Raw genomic sequence first — 24,304 nt, 5'->3', positions numbered from 1 at the left:
CCTCCCCCTGATTTCCCCTCCCCCCACCCCACATTTCCCTTTGTCCATTTTGGTGGTAAGGGAAGGGAAAAATTAGTTCCCAGCCTTCTCTCCTCACCTCAGAAAAAAGAATGACTAACACTTTGCCCACTGTGGCTCCTGACCAAACCTGGTATTTCACCACTTCCGTGTATGGGAGGGTGGGTGCTGCCCTGCCTGGTCCACGTCAAAGAGGGCTTTTCCTGCAACTGCATGGACATATATCATCCCTTGTCTTTTCTAGTTTCCTGGGGTAAATCCATTCCATGCAGCTGCAGCATCTCCACACTAAACTGCTCTGCAACTGCAGCAGAAAGTCACTCCCTGACTCTCTAGCCCAGGGCTTTTCAAACATCATTGCAACATGACAGCAAAAATTACTGCATGACCCCAGGGGCGGGGACCGAAGCATTAGCCCGTGGGCTTCAGTCCGAGGCAGGGGGGCTATAACGTGAGCTTCCATGCCCAGGGCTCAAGCCCTTGGGCTTCAACTTCAATCCTGAGTGGTGAGGCTTAGGCTTAAGCTTTGGTCCCAGGCCCCAGAAACCCTAAGCCAGACCCGGTGACCCCATAAAAATGGGGTTGTGACCTATTTTGGGGTCATGACCTGCAGTTTGAGAGCCTTTGCTCAAAGAGGCACATCCCTTTTCTGGCAAACCAGAAAACACCCACCACCAATGTTTAGTGAGTTCCCTCAGTGAGCGGTTACAGCTGCTTTACACGGCAATGAAAAATTGGTTGTAGCTTTGATATGTATTACAGACTGCTGATGGCAAATTTTGAATTACTTGCAATCTGCAAAAAACACATACCCATATCAAGTAACTTTAGCATAAATATACTGAATGCCCCAAATAACCAAGGCAAAATCAGGAGAACACTGCACATTAAAAATGTAAATCTTCCTCTACCTGTTTTTCTGTCTTTGAAAAACCACTGATGTCCAGGGAAAGCTGTACTGGCAGTGACACATCAACCTTGAATGCTGCTTTAGGATGGTTACTGCCTGTGGGACCAAGTGGAATGCATTACTCTTTAGTGATGCTTCAACAGTATTTTAATATTAGTTTATATCCCAAAGAATATAATATATAATTGGAAAAATAATTGGAAAATTACAAAAAGAAAGGCATTTGTCTTATTCCTGGAACATCACTTAAATGAAGCCCTGGTTGTCTGATGAACCTTACTACATTCTCACTCTGTGGCTGTGGCCACACTTGGCCAAAATTTTGAAATGGCCATGTTAATCAGCTGACAGGAATAAGGGGATTTTGAAGTCTGCGGGGTTCTTTCAAAAAGGACCCCCTGTAGCCGAGCCGCACATGATTGAAATGCGGCACATTTGAAGTGCCACGGCCAGCAGCATGCTAATGAGGAGCTGAATATTCATTTCAGCACCTCATTAGTATCCTCCGATTTGGCCATTAACATGACCATTTCAAAATTTTGGCCAAGTGTGGCCACAATCTGTATACTGGGTCAGATCCAGGTATACTGAAGCCAATGGGAATGTTTCTGCTGACTAGAATGGGCTTTGAATCAAGGCTGTGAGCAGAATCCAGCAATATGTGAATATCAGAAAAAGAAAAATAAGAACTGAGGTTTACATTATGTCCTCAGTGCAGCTCCCAACCTGGTTATTTGAGGCTTTTATCACATTATGCTGTTTGATTTTTGTATAAATGGATGGCATTAAGAGTTATCTCCCCCCTCCCCCACAAAAAAAAATTACAAGGGAAACCTCTTATGGTGGTGAACAGCTGATATTACCCAGAATGGCTGTGATAGTTTAGTTGCTAAAGTATAATTACAAATAATTAGGAAAACCAAGAGGAATTGCAGCTCTAAGTAGTCAGCACTCAAGACAGTATTTGAAAAGCTCTTTAAAACACAAATGTCCACCACATCTGTGTCACAGATTCATTTAAAGCTGGTGAGGACTTAACACGTTTTAAAACTGGCTCATCCCTAGTGGGGTGGGGGAGCGGAAGGATCTGGCTGGCTAGTTCTGACTGTAAACTCTGTGAGCCAGTCCACAGAGGAAAGTCAGAATAACTTTCAAGCAGGTAGTTTGCTGCAGCTTCTAACAGCAGTAAATTGGGGTGTCAGCCACCAAAAGGAAATAAATCAATAAACAGGGACTTATAAGGCGGGGGCAGGTGACTGTAGGTCTTGTACTTGACCTTTTATTAATAAATCCTTTTTATCTGAAAAGCACAGTGTTAAGGTAAAATATCTAATAGAAACAAGAATTGACTGCACATGGACATATTCCTACTTGGTACCATTTGGGACATTTCATTTTTATATTCCCTTTCACTTCTGGAACCATGCTGTTTTTACAGATATCTAATTTAGAAAGGTTAAAAAAAAACCATGTTAGAGAGCAAGAGAGAGAAAATATTCTGACTGCCACATATGAGCTGATATGAAGTTCCAGCTTTCTATGATGCATATCTCTGATTACAATTGACATCAGCTGGTGGTTTTGTAACAAAAATTACATCATCCTGTCCTTGACTGTTAGGGCTGCATATTATAGCACCTATCATAAGCTTCATTTTTTTTTAGCTGAACATTATAGTGTACAGGAATACCTTTACAGGAAATACTGGAAAAACAATCAAGACATGCTTTATACTATAGTATGCTGTGTTATGCTAATGTGTTTCCAGTGCACCCACCACCTTGGTCCCAGTGGTACTTTACAGATATATGTTGGCATTAGGGCTGTCAAGTGATTGAAAATTAATCATGATTAATCGCGCAGTTAATAATGTAATACCATTTCATTAAATATTTTGGAGATTTTCTATGTTTTCAAACACAGTAAACCCTCAAAATGCGAGTTAAGCGCAACTCAGAATCCTGCAAGCTCCACCCTGGCTCACCCCCCTCCCCCAGCCCTGCGTGGCCCTGTTCAACCCCCCACACCTGGGTTCAACCCACCTGTGGCCCAGCTCACCACCCATGCATGGCTCCGGCTCACGACCCCAACCCAGTTCAACAACCACCCCCTCCACCCGTGGCCTGGCTAAATCTCCCCTCCTCCCTCACCCCAGCCCTGGCTCAACTCCACCCTCCATCTTCAGTCACACCTTTAATTAACTCTTGTTTTAGGAGTGTCATTGGCATGGAAACATGTCCTTTGACATTGCAGTTATAGCATGCGTAGGCATGTGAATGTTTAGCCTGTTTGGCAAGTCAGTTACAAAAGTATCATGCAAACACCTGTTCTCGCTTTCAGCTGATGCTAGAAATAAAAAGTGGGCAGCATTGTCTCCTGTTTATGTGAACTAACTTATTTGTCTTACTCATTGGCTGAACAAGAAGTAGGACCAAGTGGACTTATAGGTTCTAAAGTTTTAATTGTTTTGTTTTTGAGTGCAGTTATGTAACAACAAAATCTACTTTTGTAAACAGCACTTTTGTGAGAAAGGGACAGTACTTGTATGAGAGGAATTAAAACATACTGATTTTACAGTGCAAATGTATGTAGTCAATATAAAGTGAGCACTGCACTCCTTTGTATTCTGTGTTGTAATTGAAATCAATATATATGAAAAACATCCAAAATATTTAATATATTTCAATTGATTAAAATCTTGAATATTTTTATGTTTATTGTGTGAGATGACTAATTAAACCACAGCCCTAGTTAGCGTATGTGGTCTAGTAAATTAATCATCTCTGTGTAGGATGACTGATTTTTCTAAAGGTTTTTTTTTTAAGCCTATACATATTTATTTTATATTGTAATTTCATCTTTTATATATAAAAATGGAAAAATCATGTACTATTTTCAGTTCAATTTGGAACCTTTTCTCCTTCTTTCTGTAACTAACAATAGAAAAATCATGTACTGTTTTCAGTTCAATTTGCAACCTTTTAGCCTTCTTTCTGTAACTATAAGTAACTTCAGTAATGGGTGAGCTCCTTCATTAAATGTATTTTCTACGTGTATTTTCAAAGCATAAGAGCTTTCCTTAGTAACTAGTCTTTTTCCATTAGCAGCAGTACTGTTTGTAATGCACTTCAGATGAGCTTTATGCAGGTGAAATCCAACAGTCAGGAATATTTTTAATAACTAACATTAACATGGGAGTTATTTGTCTAAATTCGGAGTTCTCTAGTTTGCTTTTTGAGAGCTGAATATCTTCCTCTAAATCATTTTTAATAGGTTATTTTACTCTTATGGCATACTAAGTAAAAAGAATGTGAACATCATCAAGAAAATAGGGTGAAATAATATATGGTAACTGGAGATCACCATCTGCCTTTGTCTTTTCCTGCTGAGTTTCCATGGCTTGAGGAGAATCCTGAACTTAAAAAATAAAGTACAAAAAGGCTAGTCACATGCATGGAATCGTAGACTCCGAGGGCTGGAAGGGACCTCAGGAGGTCATCTAGTCCAGCCTCCAACTTCAAGGAGGATCAATCCCAAGTAAGTCATCCCAGCCAGGGCCTTGTCAATCTGGGACTTAAAAACCTCTAGGGATGCATATTTTGTTTGTAGTGCCTTTTATTTTTTTTGGGGTGGGGAGGGAGGGAAGGGGAGGAGAGGAGAGGAGGAGCCGGTACCCAGTCAGCTCCCTCCCTCCCTCCCCCTATAATCTCCCTGTGGCTGGGGCGACTGAGGTGCTGGCAATGTGCTGGCAAGTACCAGCACAGAAATAAAACAATGCTTGTTGGTTACCTTGATGCTACCACCACATGGTCGTGTCCCCCCTCCCCCTCCCACACAGAGCGCTTAATGGTTTAAACATAAGGCCTCATGTTCTATTAAAGTGTCTCAAACTGTTTCCCATCGCCCATCCCACCGAAACTGGTCTTTATGTGCTGCCACATGGTAGCCTGAGTAGTCCCAAACAATGCAGTGGTGTCCGACCTGTGTCCCTTGAGGATTTTCATTGTGTGCCTGTGTTGGTTTGCAAACCTGAAGGCACTTGCTTGACCATCAGAATCACTGGGACTTATAATGAACATATGCCTTTGGAAGATAAGGCCTGTGTTTGTTTTCTGAATCTTGTAGCAACCAGGTCTTGAAATTCTAAATAATTTCTAAAATTCCAGTGGTTCTTGCTCTTTCCAGCTAAGAGCCTGCTTCAAGCACCAGGCTGTTTAGTAGTCACAATGACACTGTAGTTGTCACTCCAAGAAAAAAACTGCTGAAATATTAAGGGATATATTGTTACTTACTCATGTAATAAACAGTTTTGCTTCCATGCTGTATTTTTGTTTGCATTCTTCTTTTCTAAGTGTGCACATTTAATTAACAAACATGTTTACTGTATCCAGTGTTAATCCCCTATCTGAAGTTAAAATTTGTTTCTGAGATCACATTTTGTTGAAACAGTTATTTTACATCTTACTGCCTTCCAGGTAAAACAGAAAAACAAACACAACCAAATAACAAGCAATCTTACAAACTCTTGAAAACACATAATTAGAAATTGATCATGTGACAGAGACAAATCATATGCCAGGTGACTGAAGATATTGAATAATGAATGTAGGACATTGTCAAAAGAACTGTTATGCAGTGTGCATTTATAGGATCCTCTACAATACTAACAGATATGTGGCTTTCAAGTTGAAATTATGCTAGTGGCGCTTTTTACGATTAAACCATTAAGTAGGAACATTAACAGGAGATGAATTCCTAAGAAGAAAAAAATCCCGTTTGTATAAAAATGTCCCTATTTAAGCAACAGCAAGGGAAAGTAAAGGCAATGCCATGGTTTCTGCTGTCTGAGATTCACCAGTCTTGATGAGTGGCAGGTAGAGACTACTTTTGCATAGCAAAAGAGATTTGGACTCTGCGAAGCTCAAATTTCCAACTATTGTCCCTTTTCCCCAGTCTTTTGCTGCCTGGCTGAGGTCCAGAGGCACACTACTCCTCAAACTTCTGTTTTAAAAAGGTACTCAAGTCTTCCTTTTGTTAGATTTTATGTTCAGGTCAGTTTATCTTGGACTGCTTTTGCCTCCTTTTTACCAAATCTTCTTTTTTTTTTTTCCCCTACAATTGTTTTTACTAGAGTAGCTGACTTTCTGGGCATTTGTATCAATCTAATGAAATTGTTTCACATTTGTATGACACTTCAGCTGTCCAGCAGTGGGTGCTGTAGAGAATCATAATATTTACATTTGTAATTCTCATTGACAGGTTTTAGTTTCCTTAATGACAGAGTGCAAATATAAAATGTATTCTCTTCTGGTGCTTAAGTGGTTTATCCAATGCAGTGAATGTCTATATGCCTGTGGGAGAGGGAGATATTGCTCTGTTAGTCCATTCAAAATTGGGTGCTCCTGGGACAAATGCCAGCACACAAATGAAAATACTGCACTATTAGTAGTGAATGATTATTCCCATGTCTACAGCTATCTTTTAAGGTGCCTGTACACACAGTCATAATCATTACTTTAACGTAACAGCAGTGGGTCCAATTTTGCAGAGTACTGAGCATCTGCTCTGAGTTAACAATTGCCTGTCCCTCCCATTAAAGTTAATGGGAATGGAGGACCTTCAGACTGTTACATGGTTGAGGTCATGTCCTGTAATGGACGTCGTCGGTGATAAAGACATGGTTATCAAAATGCGTGAAAATATTCAAAGGTTTTTAGAAACAAAACTGATTATTTTTGTGTAATTATTACAGAGTCCTTCAGACATGCAAACATTTAATACATGATGAAACCCAAATGCAATGAAAAGGGGGAAGAACTTAGATTACATAAAGCAAGGTTTGTTCTTTATTTGTTTGTTTATTTATTTATTTAAATTCTAGGTACTAAATGAAGCAGTGGGTGCACTGATGTATCACACTATCACTTTAACACGAGAAGACCTGGAGAAATTCAAAGCACTTCGAATAATTGTCCGAATCGGCAGTGGTTTTGATAACATTGACATCAAATCTGCTGGGGATCTAGGTATGGTTACTAAAGACACTGTATTATTTGAACATGCAATAGTTGCCTCCAGAAATGTGATAGCATCTAAATGTTCGCATCAACATTTCCTGTATGATTTGCTCTACCATAATATATAAAATGGTATAATTTTCTCACCAAAGTATTTAAAAATCAGTATAGTGATATTATCATTAGCTAATTAACTGATAATGGATTTGTGACAGGATGGCAGTTGGGCTGTTAAAGACACACAATTCAAGCCCAAGAGCAAACTCTTTTAAAACAGTAGACGTTCTGTCTGTTTAAATCGCTGCAGACTGAAATCCAGTCACAAGGTATATTCTAGCAATACTTTGGCATAATGTTTTTCATGAAAATAAAATGAAACCATTACTTGTTGTCTCGTACCTGTGTTTGAACTGTAGGATCTCATTCAGAAGCTTTTCCCAGTAGATGAATCAGGCATGTTGATTTTATCAGAGAATCAGTTGTATTACATGAAAAATAAACTGAACTCTTGGAGAATTTTGGGGTGAGGATTTTCATTCATCTGTTATTCAAAAGTCCCAGCCTGAGCTGAACTATTGCTTGTTTCACAGCAATCAAAAACAAAGCTTTATTCTCAAATACAAGTTTCCAACATATTAGTTACAGTTTTCTTAAATAAACTAGCAACAAATGATGTGAAGATTTTCTTTTGGTCTGTTTTGATTAGGTCCTGCAAACATTGACTACCTAGTGTAGTACTTGTGCAGCAAGCAGTCCTGCTGACGTAGTAAATAGTTGCAGTATGAGCTTAAAGTTTCCGTAGCCTCTAATTTTACATGTTAGGCATAGTTAAAATAGATTTTTTTTTCTAGTGTGGCAAATGCCTCTGGAACAGGTTAGCGCTGAAGAAGTTTAGGGTACTGCTGTCCTTTCGGTGCTTACCTTGAACTTCAGTAGACATTAACCAAGTTAGACATGTGCTGTGATGAACACAAACATGTTTGTTTGTAAACTTATGTAATAGAAGTGGTCTTGATGCAGAATATTAGGTTCCAAATCCTAACTATAGGTTCAAAATTCAGACCCCAATCTTGAAAAAGAGAGACTGCTTCTACAGAGTCCTACTGAAGCACATGGGACTCTAGAGAAGAATATGATCTGTGTATACAGGCCGTTATCCTCACTGAATTACAAGTTGACAGTTCAGACCTGTCTTTATAACTGCCGTATTTGAACAGCTCACATTTTGGGAATATTCTGATTCAGACCTCATTACCAAATTGTAACAGTGCTGAGCATTCGAGTCTAAGGCTTTGATCTGACTCATTTAAGCTATAAAATTAGGTTTTAAGGTATCAGTCCATGCTTATCTTTTGCAAATAAAATTTTCCACTCCCAATGAAGTGGATCTCTGTCTTGCTTTTTAATCAGTAATGGTTGGATGAAAGTTTAAAGTCTAACTTTTTGTTGTTTGTTGTTGTTGTTTGTTTTTAACTCCATGTGGCTGGAGCTAAGGACTGGAATTTAGCTACAGGTTGAACCTCTCTAGCCTGGCACTTTCTTGTCTGGCAACATCCGTAATCCAGCATGATTTTAATCACCTGGATGTCCATGTGAATGTCCAAGTTTCCTGTGGTCTCATGACGTTTGCTTACAGCCACCTGGCTCTCAGTGTTCTGTGCTGTTATTTAGCTGTAATTTACCCCTAAATGTCTTCTGAGAGCCCAGTAAGCAGTGGAAGTGTTAGTAACGTTGCTTGGCAATTTTGAGCTCCTGTGGATTTGAAATTCTCTTGTCCGGCACCATTCAGGTCACAAAACTGCCAGATTAGAGAGGTTAAACCTGTACTGAAGTACCATTACTTGCAAAGTCACCTAATCTCCTGTCACTCAGGTTCCCCTCTGGAGAACCGGTGTAAATAATACATACCTCACTGAGGTGATGGGAGAGTTAATTACTCTTTGAAAACGCTTCCATCTGCCATGGAAGAGAATCTTGTGGTAATTACAAGGATATTCAGAGGAATCTGTTGAAAATGACAGGAATTTTGTCAGCAGCCTGCCTAGTGGAGATCACATGAGAATTTTTTCACTTTAGAAAAAAATATTTTGTCAGTATGATTACAGCTGCATTATTTTCATGCCTTTGTTTTTGGTTGATATGTATTTCACACACAAAAGGCAGAACTAAGTTTCCCATGGAAAAAATGTGAAAATCTGTCATTGTGAGCTGCTGCTTATGTGCTGAGCAAAAGATGAGTGATGACGATAAAGGAGGAAGGAAGGTCTAAACCTACAGAAGGCAAACAGTGTTGGGGCTTTGGCTGAAGTCAGCTGATCTTGGGCTGTTTAGGAGGATATGTGCAGCCCAGACCACTAATATAAGGGCTGAGTGGGTAACGTGTAGAAGAAACACGGTAGATATTTCCTCCCCCTCCTTAAATAATGATAATTAATAATGTAGTGTTGTTTTCTTAGAGGATGGGAAGGCTATACCCATTTTTTCTCTACAATATGTCTTGTGCTTGCCCACATTCTCCTTGTTCTTGTCTTTCTACTTTTGCTGCAAGTGGTAAACCTTGCAGGGCTTGCTCCTTGCTTCAGCCGCCTGTATATAATAAATAAACCATTCAGAGGTGGGAGAAAGGAAAAAGAAACTCTAGAACAGGGATGTCCACCTTTTTTCATTGGGGTGGGCACATGGCAATGTTTTACATGTTCTGGGGGCCGAACACAAAATAACCCCAAAGCACCACCATCCCCTACTCCCAGGCTTAAACCCCCCACAGTCCCAAACTGTCCCTAGACTTAGACCCAATTCCCCCATGCACCCCTCTAGCCCAGCTTCTCCATATGTCTGTCTCGACGTCCCAACTCCCCTGCCAGCCCAGGCAGTCTGTTTGTCTATCCTGACGTTGACCCACTGCCCCCCCAGTTCCAGCCCCACCCGTCTGTCTGTCCGTCTCCCCCTCCCCTGGCACCCCAGCTCAGCCCTGTCCATCTGTCTATCCCAATACCCATCCACTGCCACTCCAGCCCAGCCATCTGTCTGTCATCTGTCTGTCTGTCCATGCGGGTACTGCTACCTTGAGGACTCTGCTCATCTTGGCAAGCAGGGCGTGGAACTCCTGTGGCGCTGCCTCAGGGTAGGATAGAACTGGCCCTGCAGCAGCACCTCAGTGATTCTGGCCTGGCTGTAGTAGGCAGGCTGCGCGATGCCATTCAGCAGCGTGCTCAGTGGCTTGACGCCCTCAGTTGGGCTGCTCCGCTGCCATGCCGGCCAGGGAGCAAGTGAATGAGCATGCCCTGGGACTACTTGTTATGGGCGGCCGTGCAGGGACAAACCCCGGCAAGGGATGGAGCCTGCTTTCGGCACAGCAACCCCTGCTGGCTCGCCCCATGTACATCACAGCAAGGTGCTGGGAGCTGCCCCTGCTGCACTGTGCAGGAGCCAGAGGAGGGAGTGGTGGCAGCAGTAGGTGCTGCAAGTGACTCTTTAAAGAGCCATGGGTGGCTTGGTGTTGCCCAGCCAGCTTTCAAAATGGCGCCACTGCTGGCTCAGCGGGCCGGATAAAAAGTCTCCGCGGGATGGTTCTGGGCCACAGGCCAAGTGTTGGACATCCCTGCTCTAGAACTTAGATGAAAGATTAAGACCCTTCTCCTCACAGCTTTCTAGGGCAACTGTACGGTCTGCAAAGAAAGATCCAGAAAGCTGAAAGGTGAGTAGAAATTCCTTGTTTCTGTCTCCAGACAGGTACTGAAACATTTCGAACTCCACAGAAAACTGTATTGGATGCTGCGCATTAAAATATGTGTTTAAGAAATTTAAAATTGTCCCATACAATTTGTGTTTCTGTTCTACAAAAAGAGCACTTTTTTCCTTGTATCATCAAATACAGCCACTGAATATGGAAGGCTTATTATACTCTTACTCTCCAGTTAAACAAGGAGACTCGTTTTTTTTGGTTTTAGTTTTTGTTTTTGTTTTTTCTTTTCTTTTACAATCTTGGGATTCATACTAGAGTTCATGTTAGCAGGATGCCAAGAATGATATGCCAGCAAAGAAGCTGTTTTATCTTGGTAAATCTAAGACCTGTGACTCAGCAGACAGCAATTCTGTACAGCACTGAAAGGAAAAATAGTTATGAAGCCTCCCTATATTGATTTTTTTTTTATTGATCTCAGAAGTCAATAAAGATGCAAGCCAGCAGAATAAAGAAATTTGGATTCAAACTGCAGATAAATAAGGTTTGAGATGATAATTTATCAAATTACTGACATTGTTCCTATTATTGAAGAAACTGTTCTGTCTCTCTTGTTTCACAAGATGTGAAGTTCATAATATTAAAGTTTAGTTTGTGGTTGCCACTTCAGACCAGAGAGGTTGGTGCATCCTTTCTTAGTTCAAGCTGCTTGTTTATTTTTTATCTATATACAAATATCTACAGGGAAAAATGCCCCAGTAGTTGTTGAAGAGAGTAGTATTTAGTCACCTCTGTTGAAATAATCCAGTGTTCTCTGTGTGACGGTAATCATCATCAGTCTGAACATAAACTTTGTCCAGAGTCAAAGCTGGTTAAATAGAGAGGGAGCACACAGTACATGGAAGCCACTCAGAAGAGGCAACGTTCAAGCAGAACAAAAGCTTTTTAAAGTAAACAACATTTGCTAGTGTATTTACAGAAAAAAAATGCTTCTTCACTATGAAGTATATATTGAGTACTGCAAGGAAATTATGATCCAGAAACCTACAGTCCATGGTGGCAAAGCCAACACATATGGGGGCTGTTCCATTTTGGGGAGTAATTGTCATTGTCTACAAAAGGCTTTTGATTCAGTCTTGGGTACCCAATCCAACTACTGTTATAGTCAGCAGGAATCTTTCTGTTACCTTCTTGGCTCCGTGACCCTGCTTATTACAGTCCAGGTGTTGCCATGCGCTTAGCACCATAAACTCCTGTTTTCTTCAGATACCTTGTAGGAGCAGATGCATCATCTCTGTCTGCAGGTTTAGGTAGGGTGTGTCTTTACTGATTGGCTTGGGGACCAAAGTTCAGGATTCCTGTTTCAGTTCACAGCAATTCTATGGACTACTTGTGAGATCTTGAGCAAGCTGTTCTGTGTCTCATTTTACTCATGTATAAAGTGCTCCAGAGGGACATGGTGAGCATTCACTATATCTCTATCAAGGTTTGAGATCTTCATTAGTTTAGCAAAAAGAGTTTTCTTGGAAGTAGGCCCAAGAAAGTTTAACAAACTAATCATGCACTTCGACTCTGAGAACCAGCACAAATCTCACTTCTTTTGTTGTAGGTCAAGGAGCACTTCTGGACTTAGCCATAGCTAATATAAACACACAGCATGATATACGTGTTAATATAGTTCATAAAATATTTCCAGCAAAAATATATTGACAAACCATAAATAAATATTCAGTCCTGGTTTCCATATACTTACACATGAATTAGTCCCATTGAGATCAGTGAGACTACTGATGGGCATAACTCTAAGAACAGGCCTTAGTATAGATTTCTCACTATTTAATTTCTCAGTTTGTTCGAAAACCAACTCTGATGAGATCTTAATCTGGGACAGTTCCTCAGATCTGTCACCTTAAAAGAGCAGTTTGTGTATGGAAGTCTTCCTCACGTCCTCTGCAGTAACAACTGATGCAAATGATTCATAGCTTCACCATAATAGCCATATTTTCCTTGAGTGCTCCTTTAGCACCTTAATTGTTCAGGGCCCCATTGATTGTTTGGCAGGTTTTTTGCTTCTGATCTCATTAAAAGTGTTCTTTGCTGTTAGTTTCTGAGTCTTGAGCTAGTTGCTCTTCAAATTGTTGTTACTGTGCTTAACTATATTTTTATATTTGACTTGCCAGAGTTCACACTTTTTTTTTCTGCTTTCTTCAGTAGGATTTCATTTTCATTGTAACCTCTTTGTTTACTGTTTTTTAGTTACCGTGGCAGGGTTTTTATTTTATCCTTTTGCTGTTTTCCCTGCCCAATTTGGAATACACATTGGTTTGAGCTTCTGTGACAGTGGATACTTTTTAATTTCCATTTAACCATCTCAGAAGAAAAGATTAAAAATCTTACAATTAACAAATAAGGTTGATAATGGAAGTAGATTACATAGCTGCACTTGCATGCTGTCTTGCATTAGCCAGTTGTTGCAGTATTTGAAAAAGATGTTCAAAATGAAATAATGTTTTTGTGAGAACTTTTGATACTTCACAAATATGTTTCTGTTAATAGTGGTTTTGGGGACTGAACTACCAGACAATATTCCTTTTGTCACTTTCTTTTGGAATTTTTTTAGTGCTATCTCTTCATGACTGCTCTGAAGTTGAAAACATATTAAATAGCAATCCGTTCCTGAACCAGCTATGTGATATGTATTTTGGCAAGTCTTGCCTCATCAGTCACTCTGTGGTGTTCATACAAACGGCATGTGAAAATATCTGTGGATTATAAAATTAAATCTACAATATCCTTGATTCTAGAGTAATTTATCCTTAAGCATTGGGCTGCTAACCCCAGGGTTGTGAGTTCAATCCTCAAGGAGGCCACTTAGGGATTAGGGCAAATAGATGTCTGGGATGGTGCTTGGTCCTGCCGAGAGGGCAGGGGACTAGATGACCTCCTGAGGTCCCTTCCAGTTCTAGGAGATGTGTCTCTCCAGTTATAAACTCTAGGATGACTTTTGAGTGAGGAAAAAAGAGTATGACACATTCGATAAATGTATGTCATTTTTCTTTCAGGAATTGCAGTATGTAATGTTCCAGCTGCATCAGTCGAAGAAACAGCAGATTCTACAATGTGCCACATCCTGAATCTTTATAGGCGAACTACCTGGCTTCACCAGGCCTTGCGAGAAGGCACAAGAGTACAAAGTGTTGAGCAGATTCGGGAAGTTGCTTCTGGAGCTGCCAGGATTAGAGGGGAGACCTTGGGCATTATTGGATTAGGTATGTCGACTATGAATAGACAGTTGGTTTTCAGGGTTTTTGTTTGTTTTATTTTGTTTGTTTTTTCCCCCATTGTGATAGAATTGTGGAAATTGAAGCTGGAAAAGATGAGTCATCTAATCCCTCCTCTGCTATGCAGGATTTGCTTTGTCCAAGTTTGTATGCTGAATAAATAATACGCATGCTTAGTAAAAGTATTAAAAGTCTGCAAGTCATAAGGCTTCCTCCATTTGCCTTTGTAGATTACTTCAAAATCTAATAGTTTTCTCCTGCTGTTCGGTTTGTTTTTCTCTTCTTCATTTCATCCCATTACTTCTAATTGTACTCCATTGTATCACTGAGAATAGTATTTCTCCATCCTTTGTGTTTATAACTTTCACATATTTATAGATGGTTATCTTGTTCTCCTTTTTGAATAAGCACTTGACATTTCCACCTAGCCAAGCCATCCAACATCTTGTCTTAATTTTGTTGTTGTTCAACCCTGAATTTCTCTAAGTCATTCTCAGAATCATTCAGGCAGTGCTGCAGAGTCATATAAAGACAGAGTCTCCTTTTCCTGTTCCATCATGAATCCCCTACTTAATTAATCCAGCATCAGATTAGCTTTATTTGGCACCATATTATGTTGCATAATTCTATGTAACTTGCTGTCCAATACTCCATTTGGATGGTTTTTTCATATTTCTTCCTCCTACTGGTATCTTTAACATACTAGAAAATGTCCCTCAAGATACATAAAATATTTTCATTAATGAATTGGATTATGGTGCACAGAGTATGCTTATAAAATGTGCAGTTAACACCAAGCAGGGAAGGGTTGCACGCTCTTTGGAGGACAGGATTAGAATTCAAAATCATCTTGCCAAATTAGAAAACTGGTGTGAAATCATCAAGATGAAATGCATTAAAGACAAGTGCAAAGTACTGCAGTGAAGAAGTTCAACCTAAAGCGGTAGCTACAAAATAAAGAGTAAATGGCTAGGTCTGTTACTGCTGAACAGGATCTTGTGATCATTTTCGGTCACCAAATGGACACGAATGAACAGTGGGGTACAGTTGTAACAAAGACTTAATAACATTCAGGGGTGGTAACTGAAGTGTCATGTGAAAGACATGGAAGAAATTATCCTACTCTGTTTTTCACTAGTGAGGCTTCAGATGGAGTATTGTGGGCACCGCACTTCAGGAAGGTTGTGGACAAACTGGGGAGAGGAGAGAAACAAAAATAAAAGGTTCAGAAACCTGGCCTGTGAGGAAGAGCTAAAAATAACCTCTGGGTGTGTTTAGTCTTGAGCAAATGAAATTATGGGGGGGGCATAAGTCTTAAAATATGTTGCAGGCTTTTACAAAGAGAACATGGCTCAATTGTTCTCCATGTCCAGTGAAGGTCAGACAAGGAGTAGTTAGCTTTATCTGCAGCAAAGTAAAATCAGGTTAGATATTAGGAAAATCTTTTTAACTGTAAAGACAATTAAGTTGTTGAATAGACTTCCTAAGGCAGCTGTGGAATCCTTATAATTGGGGTTAAGAAAAAATAGGTCAAACAAACATCTGCTATTTACTTGCAATTGTTTACATTTACTTGCTCCTGCCTCAGCTCAAATGTATGGATTTTTTAACCTGTCGAGGAGTTTTAAGAACAGAAGAACAGCCATACTGGGTTAGAACAACTATCCATCTAACCCAGTATCCTGTCTTGACAATGCTCAGGCACATTTTGAACTAGTCTGGCAATGTTCAATGGCAAATGCTTCAGAGGAAATGAACAGAACAGGAGAGTTATCAAGTGGTCAATCTGCTCTGACTCAGCTCTAATTTTTTTCAGAAGTTTAGAGACACCCAGACCATGGGGGTTGTCCCTCCACCCCTGACTATTTTGACTAATAGTGATTGTTTGAACCTCTCCTCCATGACCTTATTAAATTCTTCTTTTGCACCCAGTGATAATTTTGGCCTTCATTTCATCTGCTGACAGTGAATTGTATAGGTTCCAGACCTACATTTTTCTGATTCTATGAAAGAGTTTTAGATTAAAATATCTTTGCAGTCTTGCTCATCAGCATCCTGGCCTTAGGGTACCATGTGTTCTGCTGAAGAGGTCAGTTTCAGTCCAAGCTAATTTTGTCTCCATTTTGGTTTTGTTTCATTTTATTACCAAACTGTGTTGACAACACAAGTGCTGAATCATGAAAGGCTGCTGTAGAAAATGCTGCACATGTAAAATAAATTAGTCCAAAATTTATTTCTCTGCCACCTTGACACCTAAATCCTGCTCGGTTATCTGTCTTTAACTCCAAAATGTCTGTGCAACTTTTCTCCATATTCATCCTTAGCCTCAACTATTATATATTTCCACTGTCATCATCTTAGCTCAACCTTCAGTCATTCTAGAGTTGTCCTGTAAGGGATAATATAAATTTTCTGCCACATTAAACATCTCTCTCTTAGCATCCTTTCACTGGTGACTTCTTGCATTCTTTACAAGGAATGTCCTTCCTTATTCTCACTTCCAAAGAATGCTAAGCTAGCTCCTGCCCACTTTTTGCTTCCCATCATCCTCTTAGTCTTGTTTGAATGCAGCTTCAATCAGTTTGTTTGCACTAGTGCTTCAGTTTCAGCTATGTTGACTGAGGTGCTGAATTGCCTTATCCATGTCAGACAAGATGGCGATGTACATTTACCATTATCTCTATATTGAAAATACCACACTCCTTAATAACATTCTGATGAACCAGGGAGGCGATAGAATGACACCCATGCTGTCCACTCTCTTCCCCCCCCCCTTTTTTTAAGTAATGAAATGTTAATGAATTAAGTTATGAACTAATCCTTGTGGTATTTTCCTTAAATTAGATTTATTAGACACATTTTCAGGATAGGGAGGAAAGCTGTCAGAGTTGTAGAGATGTGTTCTGATCTCTGACAATAACTTGAAAAGTAAACCTAAGGAAATTAATAGGTCACAGGTTTAAAACAAACAAAATGAAGTATTTCTTCACCCAATGCACAGCCAGTTTGTGGAATTGGTTACCAGGAGATATTGTGAAGGCCAAAATTATAACTAAGTTTAAAAAATAATTTATTTAATAAGGTCATGGAGCATAGGTTAACCAGTCACTGATAGTCAGAATAGTCAGGGTTGGAGGGACAACCCCATGGTCTGGGTGTGTCTAAATTTCTAACTGTCAGAAGCTAGAGCTGATCATTAATTATCCTCTTCTGTTCATTTCTCTGAAGCATTTGGGAGAGGACATTCTCAGAACACAGAATACTGGGTTAGATGGATCGTTGTTCTGACCAAGTGTGCCTGTTCTTAAATTCCTGGTTAATTCATGGTGCAGTCTATTTCTTGCACAGGTTTTATGCTTAAATCTAGACCATCGGTTACTGCAAATTTTTCTCCTGTTAAGTCTTTGTTGGCCAGGTTCACCCTTAAGACATATATAAGTAGTTCCCAGTGATTTCATTGGGAAGCTTCATCCATGCATTATAAAACTCCAGTTAGCCTATACATAAACATTGGTTGCAATGAAAAAAAGATTCCAGTTTTAAACTGGTAAATTTAAATTTCAACAGACCTGTTGTTTTGTTTTTTAAACCCTTATACTCCGATTGGAGCATAGGTCATCTGCAAGTCTCCTCCACTTCACTCTGTCTTGGGACAAAACTTCTAGCTGACTTCAGGAGTACCCCAGTTGTCATCCTTCAGTCTCAGCAGATCTTCTCCATGTTGTCCAAGGTCTTCCTCTTTTGCGTTCTTCTTGCAGGGTCAATTTGAAAGTTTGACTGAGTATGCTGGATGATGATTTTCTGGGAATTCGGCATAGCCATTCCCACTTTCTTCTCTTGATTTGAACATCAAGTGGTTCTTGTTGTGCTCTGTTCCAAAGCTCCTCATTTGTGACCAAGTCTTGCCATGTGATGTGAAGGATGTACCTCAGACATCTGTTTATGAATGTCTGTAACTTGGGTTTGAAGACATTTTATTATGCCAGATCTCTCATTCATACAAGAGCACACTTCACATTTGTGTTGAAGATCCACAGTTTCATATTCACAGATATTTTTTTTATGCGATCTCCATATGGGATGGAGAGTCTTGAGTGCAGCTCTTGCTTTCCCTATCCTGGCGTTGATATCCTTATCTGTTCCTCCATCTCTGCCCATAGTACTCCCCAAGTAAGTGAACTGCTCCACATCTTCCAGGTCATCCCCTCCCAATGTGATGGTGGTGTTGTTGGACTGGCTGATCTTCATTATCTTGGTCCTTCCCTTGTTAATGCTCAGTCCAGTCACTGAGGCCAGTAGACCTATCTATAATGCATTCCTTGGCAGTTTTGTACTCTAAGGAGAGAGGTACAGTAAGATAGCACACTTAATATACTTTGTTGTCTACAAAATTACTGTTCACAAATTATATATGCTTGAGCTTTATAGCTCCTGAGTCTTGAAAATATTTTAATTAGAGCAGAAGTTTGGTTATTTTTCTGATTTTCATACAATACAAAGAAATGTAGGAATGGAAGAGATCTCATGAAGTCATCACATCAGCTTTCTGTGCGGTGTCAGGAACAAGTGACTCTCAGTAGTCCCTGACTGTTTTGTCCAATCTGCTCTAAAAAACCTGCATCAATTGCGATTTCAGGCCCTCCCCTGGAAATTTATCTCAGAGATAAACTGCCCTTATAGTTAAAAAGTTTTACCTAAGACTCAGCCTAAATCTCCCTTGTTGTATATTAAGCTTGTAAACAATTAGTTTGCACAATCGTTTATTTTTGTGTGTTTCAAAGACATTGTCTTAGGTGGAGGACCCCATCAAACAGTACCAGTTCCATTGACTGACTCCAATATTCTAAGGCTATCCATCACCAGGCACTTCAAAAATAGTGTTCAGGTTATATGGTCCAGAAGAGACCTTTTTTGTGGCTTCCTATGTTTATAAAAAAAGAAATTGAAGAACACTGGGAAATCCTGTAAAACATAGTTGGAAAGACATGGGATTTTCCTGTTTTACACAGTTGCATTTTGAATAGATACAGGTCTTACAATTGAAAAATTTCAGTTGATAGTCAAGTCTCAGTCATAAAAATTTCCTGGTGGGTTTTGTGATTCTGATACTTCTGAAATATCCTTATGTCTAAAATTCTCAACAGGCCTGACAGCTGAACATAAAGTGCATTACAGTACACGTATTTCTTCAAAACATTCCTGTTCCCAAACCCTCTTCAGACAAGATGTGCCTGTTGTGTGACCCGCTTTGCTTTCTTATCTATATGTTAAGTGAGATAAGGACCTCCTGGTACACCTGCATGGTAGGATCCTTTCCACAAACCAGTTAAAAACCCGACTTAAAGACTCAATAAGAGAAAAAGAAAATATAAATGTGAAGGAACAGAGGCAATATGGTATCTTTTACTTAGATTATGAGGTGTTCTTTTAGGCCAAGGGTGGGCAATAATTTGTTCAGAGGGACCACTCCACAAATTTTGGTACTGGTCTCTGGCTGGCTCTATGGTCCCGAGAAAGGGGAGAAGGGTCTCAGGCAAAAAGTTTCAGGCTGGGTGCCACAGAGAGAGATAAAGAGTGTGTGAGTGTGAAAGAGAAACACTTGGTGTGTAAGAGAGAGCCTTTGTGACACAGATTGAGTGTGTTGCTGCAGTGTGTATGTGGCAGTTACTGTGTGTGGCACAGACCGGATAGGTGTGTGGCACAGAAGGTGTGTGCTGGCTGCTGCTGGGTAAGTTTCTCAGAGAAAACCCCCTCTGTCTCTCTAAGGGAAAGCTGCCCTGCTCTCTAGTCTCCTCCCTTCCCTGCTCTGAGCTCCTGAGTGAGTTACTTACCAGCCCTGCTCCAGACTGGAGCAACTCTGCTGTATCTCCCCCTGTCCCCTGCTCTGCAGAAATAGGGTACAGGGGCATCAGAACACCCTGACTTTAGCACTGTCTTCTCCCTTCTATCTCTTCTCCCTCGGCATGGCTAGCAAGAGAATCCTAGGAGCAGCTCGGCTGCAGATTGAATAAGGTGAGGGGGGAGGGGCAGTTGAACACATGCTCCTGGCTGTAAGTATGCACGCTCTGCTTATCAGGTCGGCGGGCTGAAGAGAGAAGCTTGGCTGTCTGGATCAGGCCCCCAGGTGTGTTTTCACCCACTCCTGGTTTAGGCTATGGACCGTCTTTCCTTTATAGGCGGTTTTACAGAGCCTGCCACAGAGGAGCCTCCATCCAGATGCTATGTAGTAGGAAGATTTAATGAGCATATCACTGCAGCTACTCAAGAGGACTGCTGCATGTGCTGATGGAGCCTCTTTGCTTGTGGCTTAGCTTTATGGTAATGAACAAATAGAATATCTATGGCAGGTTCTTATAGTCATTACTGAAGACTGGAGGAAACTGGAAATGTGTTGGAAATGTAGAGCAGTCACAAGAGTGTCGTCGTTTTCACTGGTGTACTGTTTTTGAAATGCACATGTTGCATAGCTTGCTTAATGTGTCATAAATTCAGGGGGAGAAGGAACTTTGCAGCAATCATTTTGTGTTAATTCAGGTGACAAATGTTCATAGTTTTGTATTAAAGAGGGCTGCACAGAAATTGGCAAAAATGAGGGCTTGGCAGGGATACGGCAAGGTGAGGTAACATCTTCTGTTGGACCATCATCTGGTGGTGAGAGGGTCAAACTTCCGAGTCCCACAGAGCTTTTCCTTAGGTATGACCTCATCCACCTTGTCTCTCCAAGAATGATGTAGCTACAACAGTACATGCTTTTCAGGGAGCCATCGGGGATTTGTCATCAGTATAGCCAGCAAATAGCGCTACCTGCTAAGCAGATGCAGAGTACCATAGAGCCTATGTTTTCCACCTTTTGGCAGTATGGCATTTCATTTTGTTTATTTTTGGTGGAGCAGTCTTGTTGGGTTTTTTTTTGTTTGGTCAGGGTGGCATGAATCAGCCAATACAATATCATGAAATGAGAATTTGTAATGGAACAGGGGATGTCTCTTTTCTATGTTCTGTAAAGCCCCATATTTACCGCACCGCAAACCTGTTTTATAACTATAATTATACAAAGAACATGCTGGATTATGCCAGAAACATTCTCTTTTGTTTGCATATCTGTGTCCTTCTAGGACGTGTTGGGCAAGCAGTCGCGCTACGGGCAAAAGCCTTTGGCTTTAGTGTTATTTTTTATGACCCGTACCTCTCAGATGGCATTGAACGTGCTCTTGGACTGCAGCGGGTGAGCACTTTACAGGACCTGCTATTTCACAGTGACTGTGTAACCCTGCACTGCAACTTGAATGAGCACAATCATCACCTTATTAATGACTTCACCATTAAACAGGTAACTATCCACATGCAGCCTTACAGTTTGGTTTGGTTTTATAATTACTCACTTTCTGCAAACTCTAGAGTTTCTGTATGTAAACAGGCAAGTTCAGCTCATATTAGTTTTCCCCTCCATCTGCTGTTTCACTGTTTAAGCTGGTTTATATTTGGTTAGAAAATAGATATCTTATACATTCGTTATTTTTCATTTTACTTGCTAATATCACTTTTGTGGAAATAGTGTGTTACGCTAAATGCTGTTCTGATATAGTTGCTTGATTCATTGACATTTATTTAAGAATACTTCTGTTATATCTTCAGGAAGGTACAAACGTCTTCTTTATATTGATAACAAAAGTTGCATTTTGCTTTTATACTCAAGTTACAATTGCGTTTCTTCAAGAACAACAAGAAGTCCTGTGGCACCTTATAAACTAACGGCTATTTTGGAGCATAAGCTTTCGTGGGCAAAGACCCGCTTCATCAGATGCATGGGGGGAGTGTTCAGGGGGGGTATTTAAAGAGTGGGGTCCCAGTAAAAGGGAGGGCCAGAGCTGGCAAGGTGTTTGGCAAGGTGGAAATGGCCCATTATCAGTAGTATGTATCAAAAGAGCTAAAAACAAGTCAGATCAGAAAGGCCCATTGTCAGAGTCTAATGGGGAGATATTAACACCCAGGGCTGAGAAGCTGCTTTCATAAGGGGCTGAGCCCCTTCTCACCCCTGGGTGTTAATATCTCCCCATTAGACTCTGACAATGGGCCTGTCTGATCTGACTTGTTTTTTCCTCTTTTGATACATACTACTGATAATAGGCCGTTTCCACCTTGCTGAATAGACCTTGTCAGCTCTGGCCCTCCCTTTTACTGGGACCCCACTCTTTAAATACCCCTCTGGATCTCCCTCCCCCCTACACCCATGCATCTGATGAGGTGGGTCTTTGCCCATGAAAACTTATGCTCCAAAATATCCATTAGTCTATAAGGTGCCACAGGACGACTTGTTTTCAATGATGCAGAATAACACGGCTACCTCTCTGATAGCTGAGTTTCTGTATCCCTGACTTAAGGATCGTGACTCACTGGTGACCCCTTGTGTTCATTCCTAATGCTTGCAGAATGTTTCCTGGATAATTGTTCACACTACTGCAGGTTATTTGGGGAAAATAATCTATACATGGATTTGTCTTTGGAATGAAACATTCTAAAACTCCTAAATATTTAAATCATATCCAAATGTAGAACTGTACCAATTGTTCTATTCTGGAGAAATTCAGAAGATAAACATTTTGGGGTTTTCATTCAACATTTATTTGCTACCTCAAATCTTGATTGATATATAAAAATATGTAGCTTTCTGAAACGTACGTGTGTGGCAGTTACAAAAGTAAAAAGTGAAAATGGTAATTTGAACTCTGAAATAATGCACATTCGTTCTCTTTAAACATTAATTGCATGAATATCAGAGGGGTAGCCTTGTTAGTCTGTATATGCAAAAACAATGAGAAGTGCTGTGGCACCTTGAGACTAACAGATTTTTTTGAGTATAAGCTTTCATGGGCAAAGACTCTCTTTGTTAGATGTGTGACATGCATCTGAGGTGGAACTTTTCCCACAAAAGTTTATGCTGCAAAAAATCTGTTAGTTTGTAATGTGCCACAGGACTTCTTATTGTTTTAATTCTATGACTATTTGATAACACACAAGTTTTTATGAAATATTTCTCTACTAAATTAAAATGAGGATAGGTTGGGCTCTGAGAAATGCCAAGTACCTGCTATTTCCATGGGCTTCACTGGAACTTCGCTATGATTTGAGGATGTTCAGGATCTCACAGGATCATGTGCTAATGTTAATGAGACATAACAATAGCTCAAAAGCTGAGAAATTCATTTGATTGGACCAAAGAAGGCTATGCTCATGTCCACATATTAGACTTTTATACTGTTCATTATAGGTTCTTATACTACACTCATATACATTGTGATTAGTTTTCCATTGCATTATCATATAACACTGTGTTGTAAGGCCCTAATATGTTAAGAAGCTGTGTAAAGACAAACCCTGGCACTCGCATGGAGTGCCACTGAAGTCATTTGGACTTCACATAGGCTCAGCGGTGCTCCTGCATTGCAGTGAATTGTGCGACTGGGTCCAACATACGTATTTTGTAACTAGGTTGATTAGTGTTGAGATGTAGAAGTAAGCTGTACTTGGAAGGCCTGTGTGGTCTGCTGTGTTCAGAAACAACACACATAAGTACAAATGTACGTTGAATGATTATCTGAAAATATGTAAGAATGTATATCATTTAAAGAGCATTTTATCTAATGTTTCATACTGTACGTATCAGTCCATACAAAGAAAGCAGAAATTAGATATGAGGTAGTAAATAAAAATTAATAACAAATTAATAAATACAATGGAAGTTTGGATAAATCATGAATGCGTATTAATCTTTTAACATTTGTTATGGTGTAAATAATACAAGTTTTACGTAAATTGAAAAACAAAATACTTGTAATAACATAAAATATACTTTAATAATATAATAGTGATATTAAATATAACTGTTATTCATACAGCAAATTCACACAAACTCCTGTCCCTATCACATTTTAGACAATATGTTTTTCAGCAGCAAGAGGAGTGAGGTAATATCTTCTATTCTCTTGGTGAGAGAGCTGATTTGCGAAGCTTAAGGAATACCTGCACTTGGCATCCATCACACACTTTTAACAATGAGCTTTTCTTAGACCTTAATAAAAGCTTTTTGTAAGCTCAAAAAGTTCTCTCTCTAATATACGTTTGTCCAATAAAAGATGCTACCTTACCCACTCTGTCTTTCTACTATCCTGGAACTCACATGGCTACAAGAAGACTGCTTTTTTCATACATTTTTGTTAGGTTTTCATTAACATTTGATGACTGTTTAAAATAATGCCATTAGTGTCATTATTTGGAGCTACTATTAATGTTTACATGGCTACAGTGCTATTAGATTTTGAATTTCTATAATTAGGGACCCTCAGGACACAACTAGTGCCGGGCGAGAGAATTTGCCGCACCACGGGAGGTCAGATTG

General features: G+C 40.0%; 1 protein-coding gene across 10 annotated transcripts in view; it reads left to right on the top strand.

The window, feature by feature from the left end:
- CTBP1 (C-terminal binding protein 1) overlaps window positions 1-24,304 on the top strand; it is a 413,413-nt gene that overhangs the window by 376,777 nt on the left and 12,332 nt on the right. For 9 of the 10 annotated variants that reach the window (XM_074992299.1, XM_074992298.1, XM_074992302.1 and 6 more), the window contains 3 exons: window positions 6,810-6,954; window positions 13,690-13,896; window positions 21,024-21,238. In XM_074992299.1, coding sequence (XP_074848400.1) covers window positions 6,810-6,954; window positions 13,690-13,896; window positions 21,024-21,238 — 567 coding nt within the window. Of the gene's footprint in view, window positions 1-5,886; window positions 5,943-6,809; window positions 6,955-13,689; window positions 13,897-21,023; window positions 21,239-24,304 lie in introns of those variants that run through there. The other variant, XM_074992308.1, reaches the window with a different exon arrangement.

Source organism: Carettochelys insculpta, chromosome 4 (assembly GCF_033958435.1).
Source record: "Carettochelys insculpta isolate YL-2023 chromosome 4, ASM3395843v1, whole genome shotgun sequence".
In the NCBI taxonomy this organism is placed as follows: Eukaryota; Metazoa; Chordata; order Testudines; family Carettochelyidae; genus Carettochelys; species Carettochelys insculpta.
This window is presented reverse-complemented; position numbering and strand designations above follow the sequence as displayed.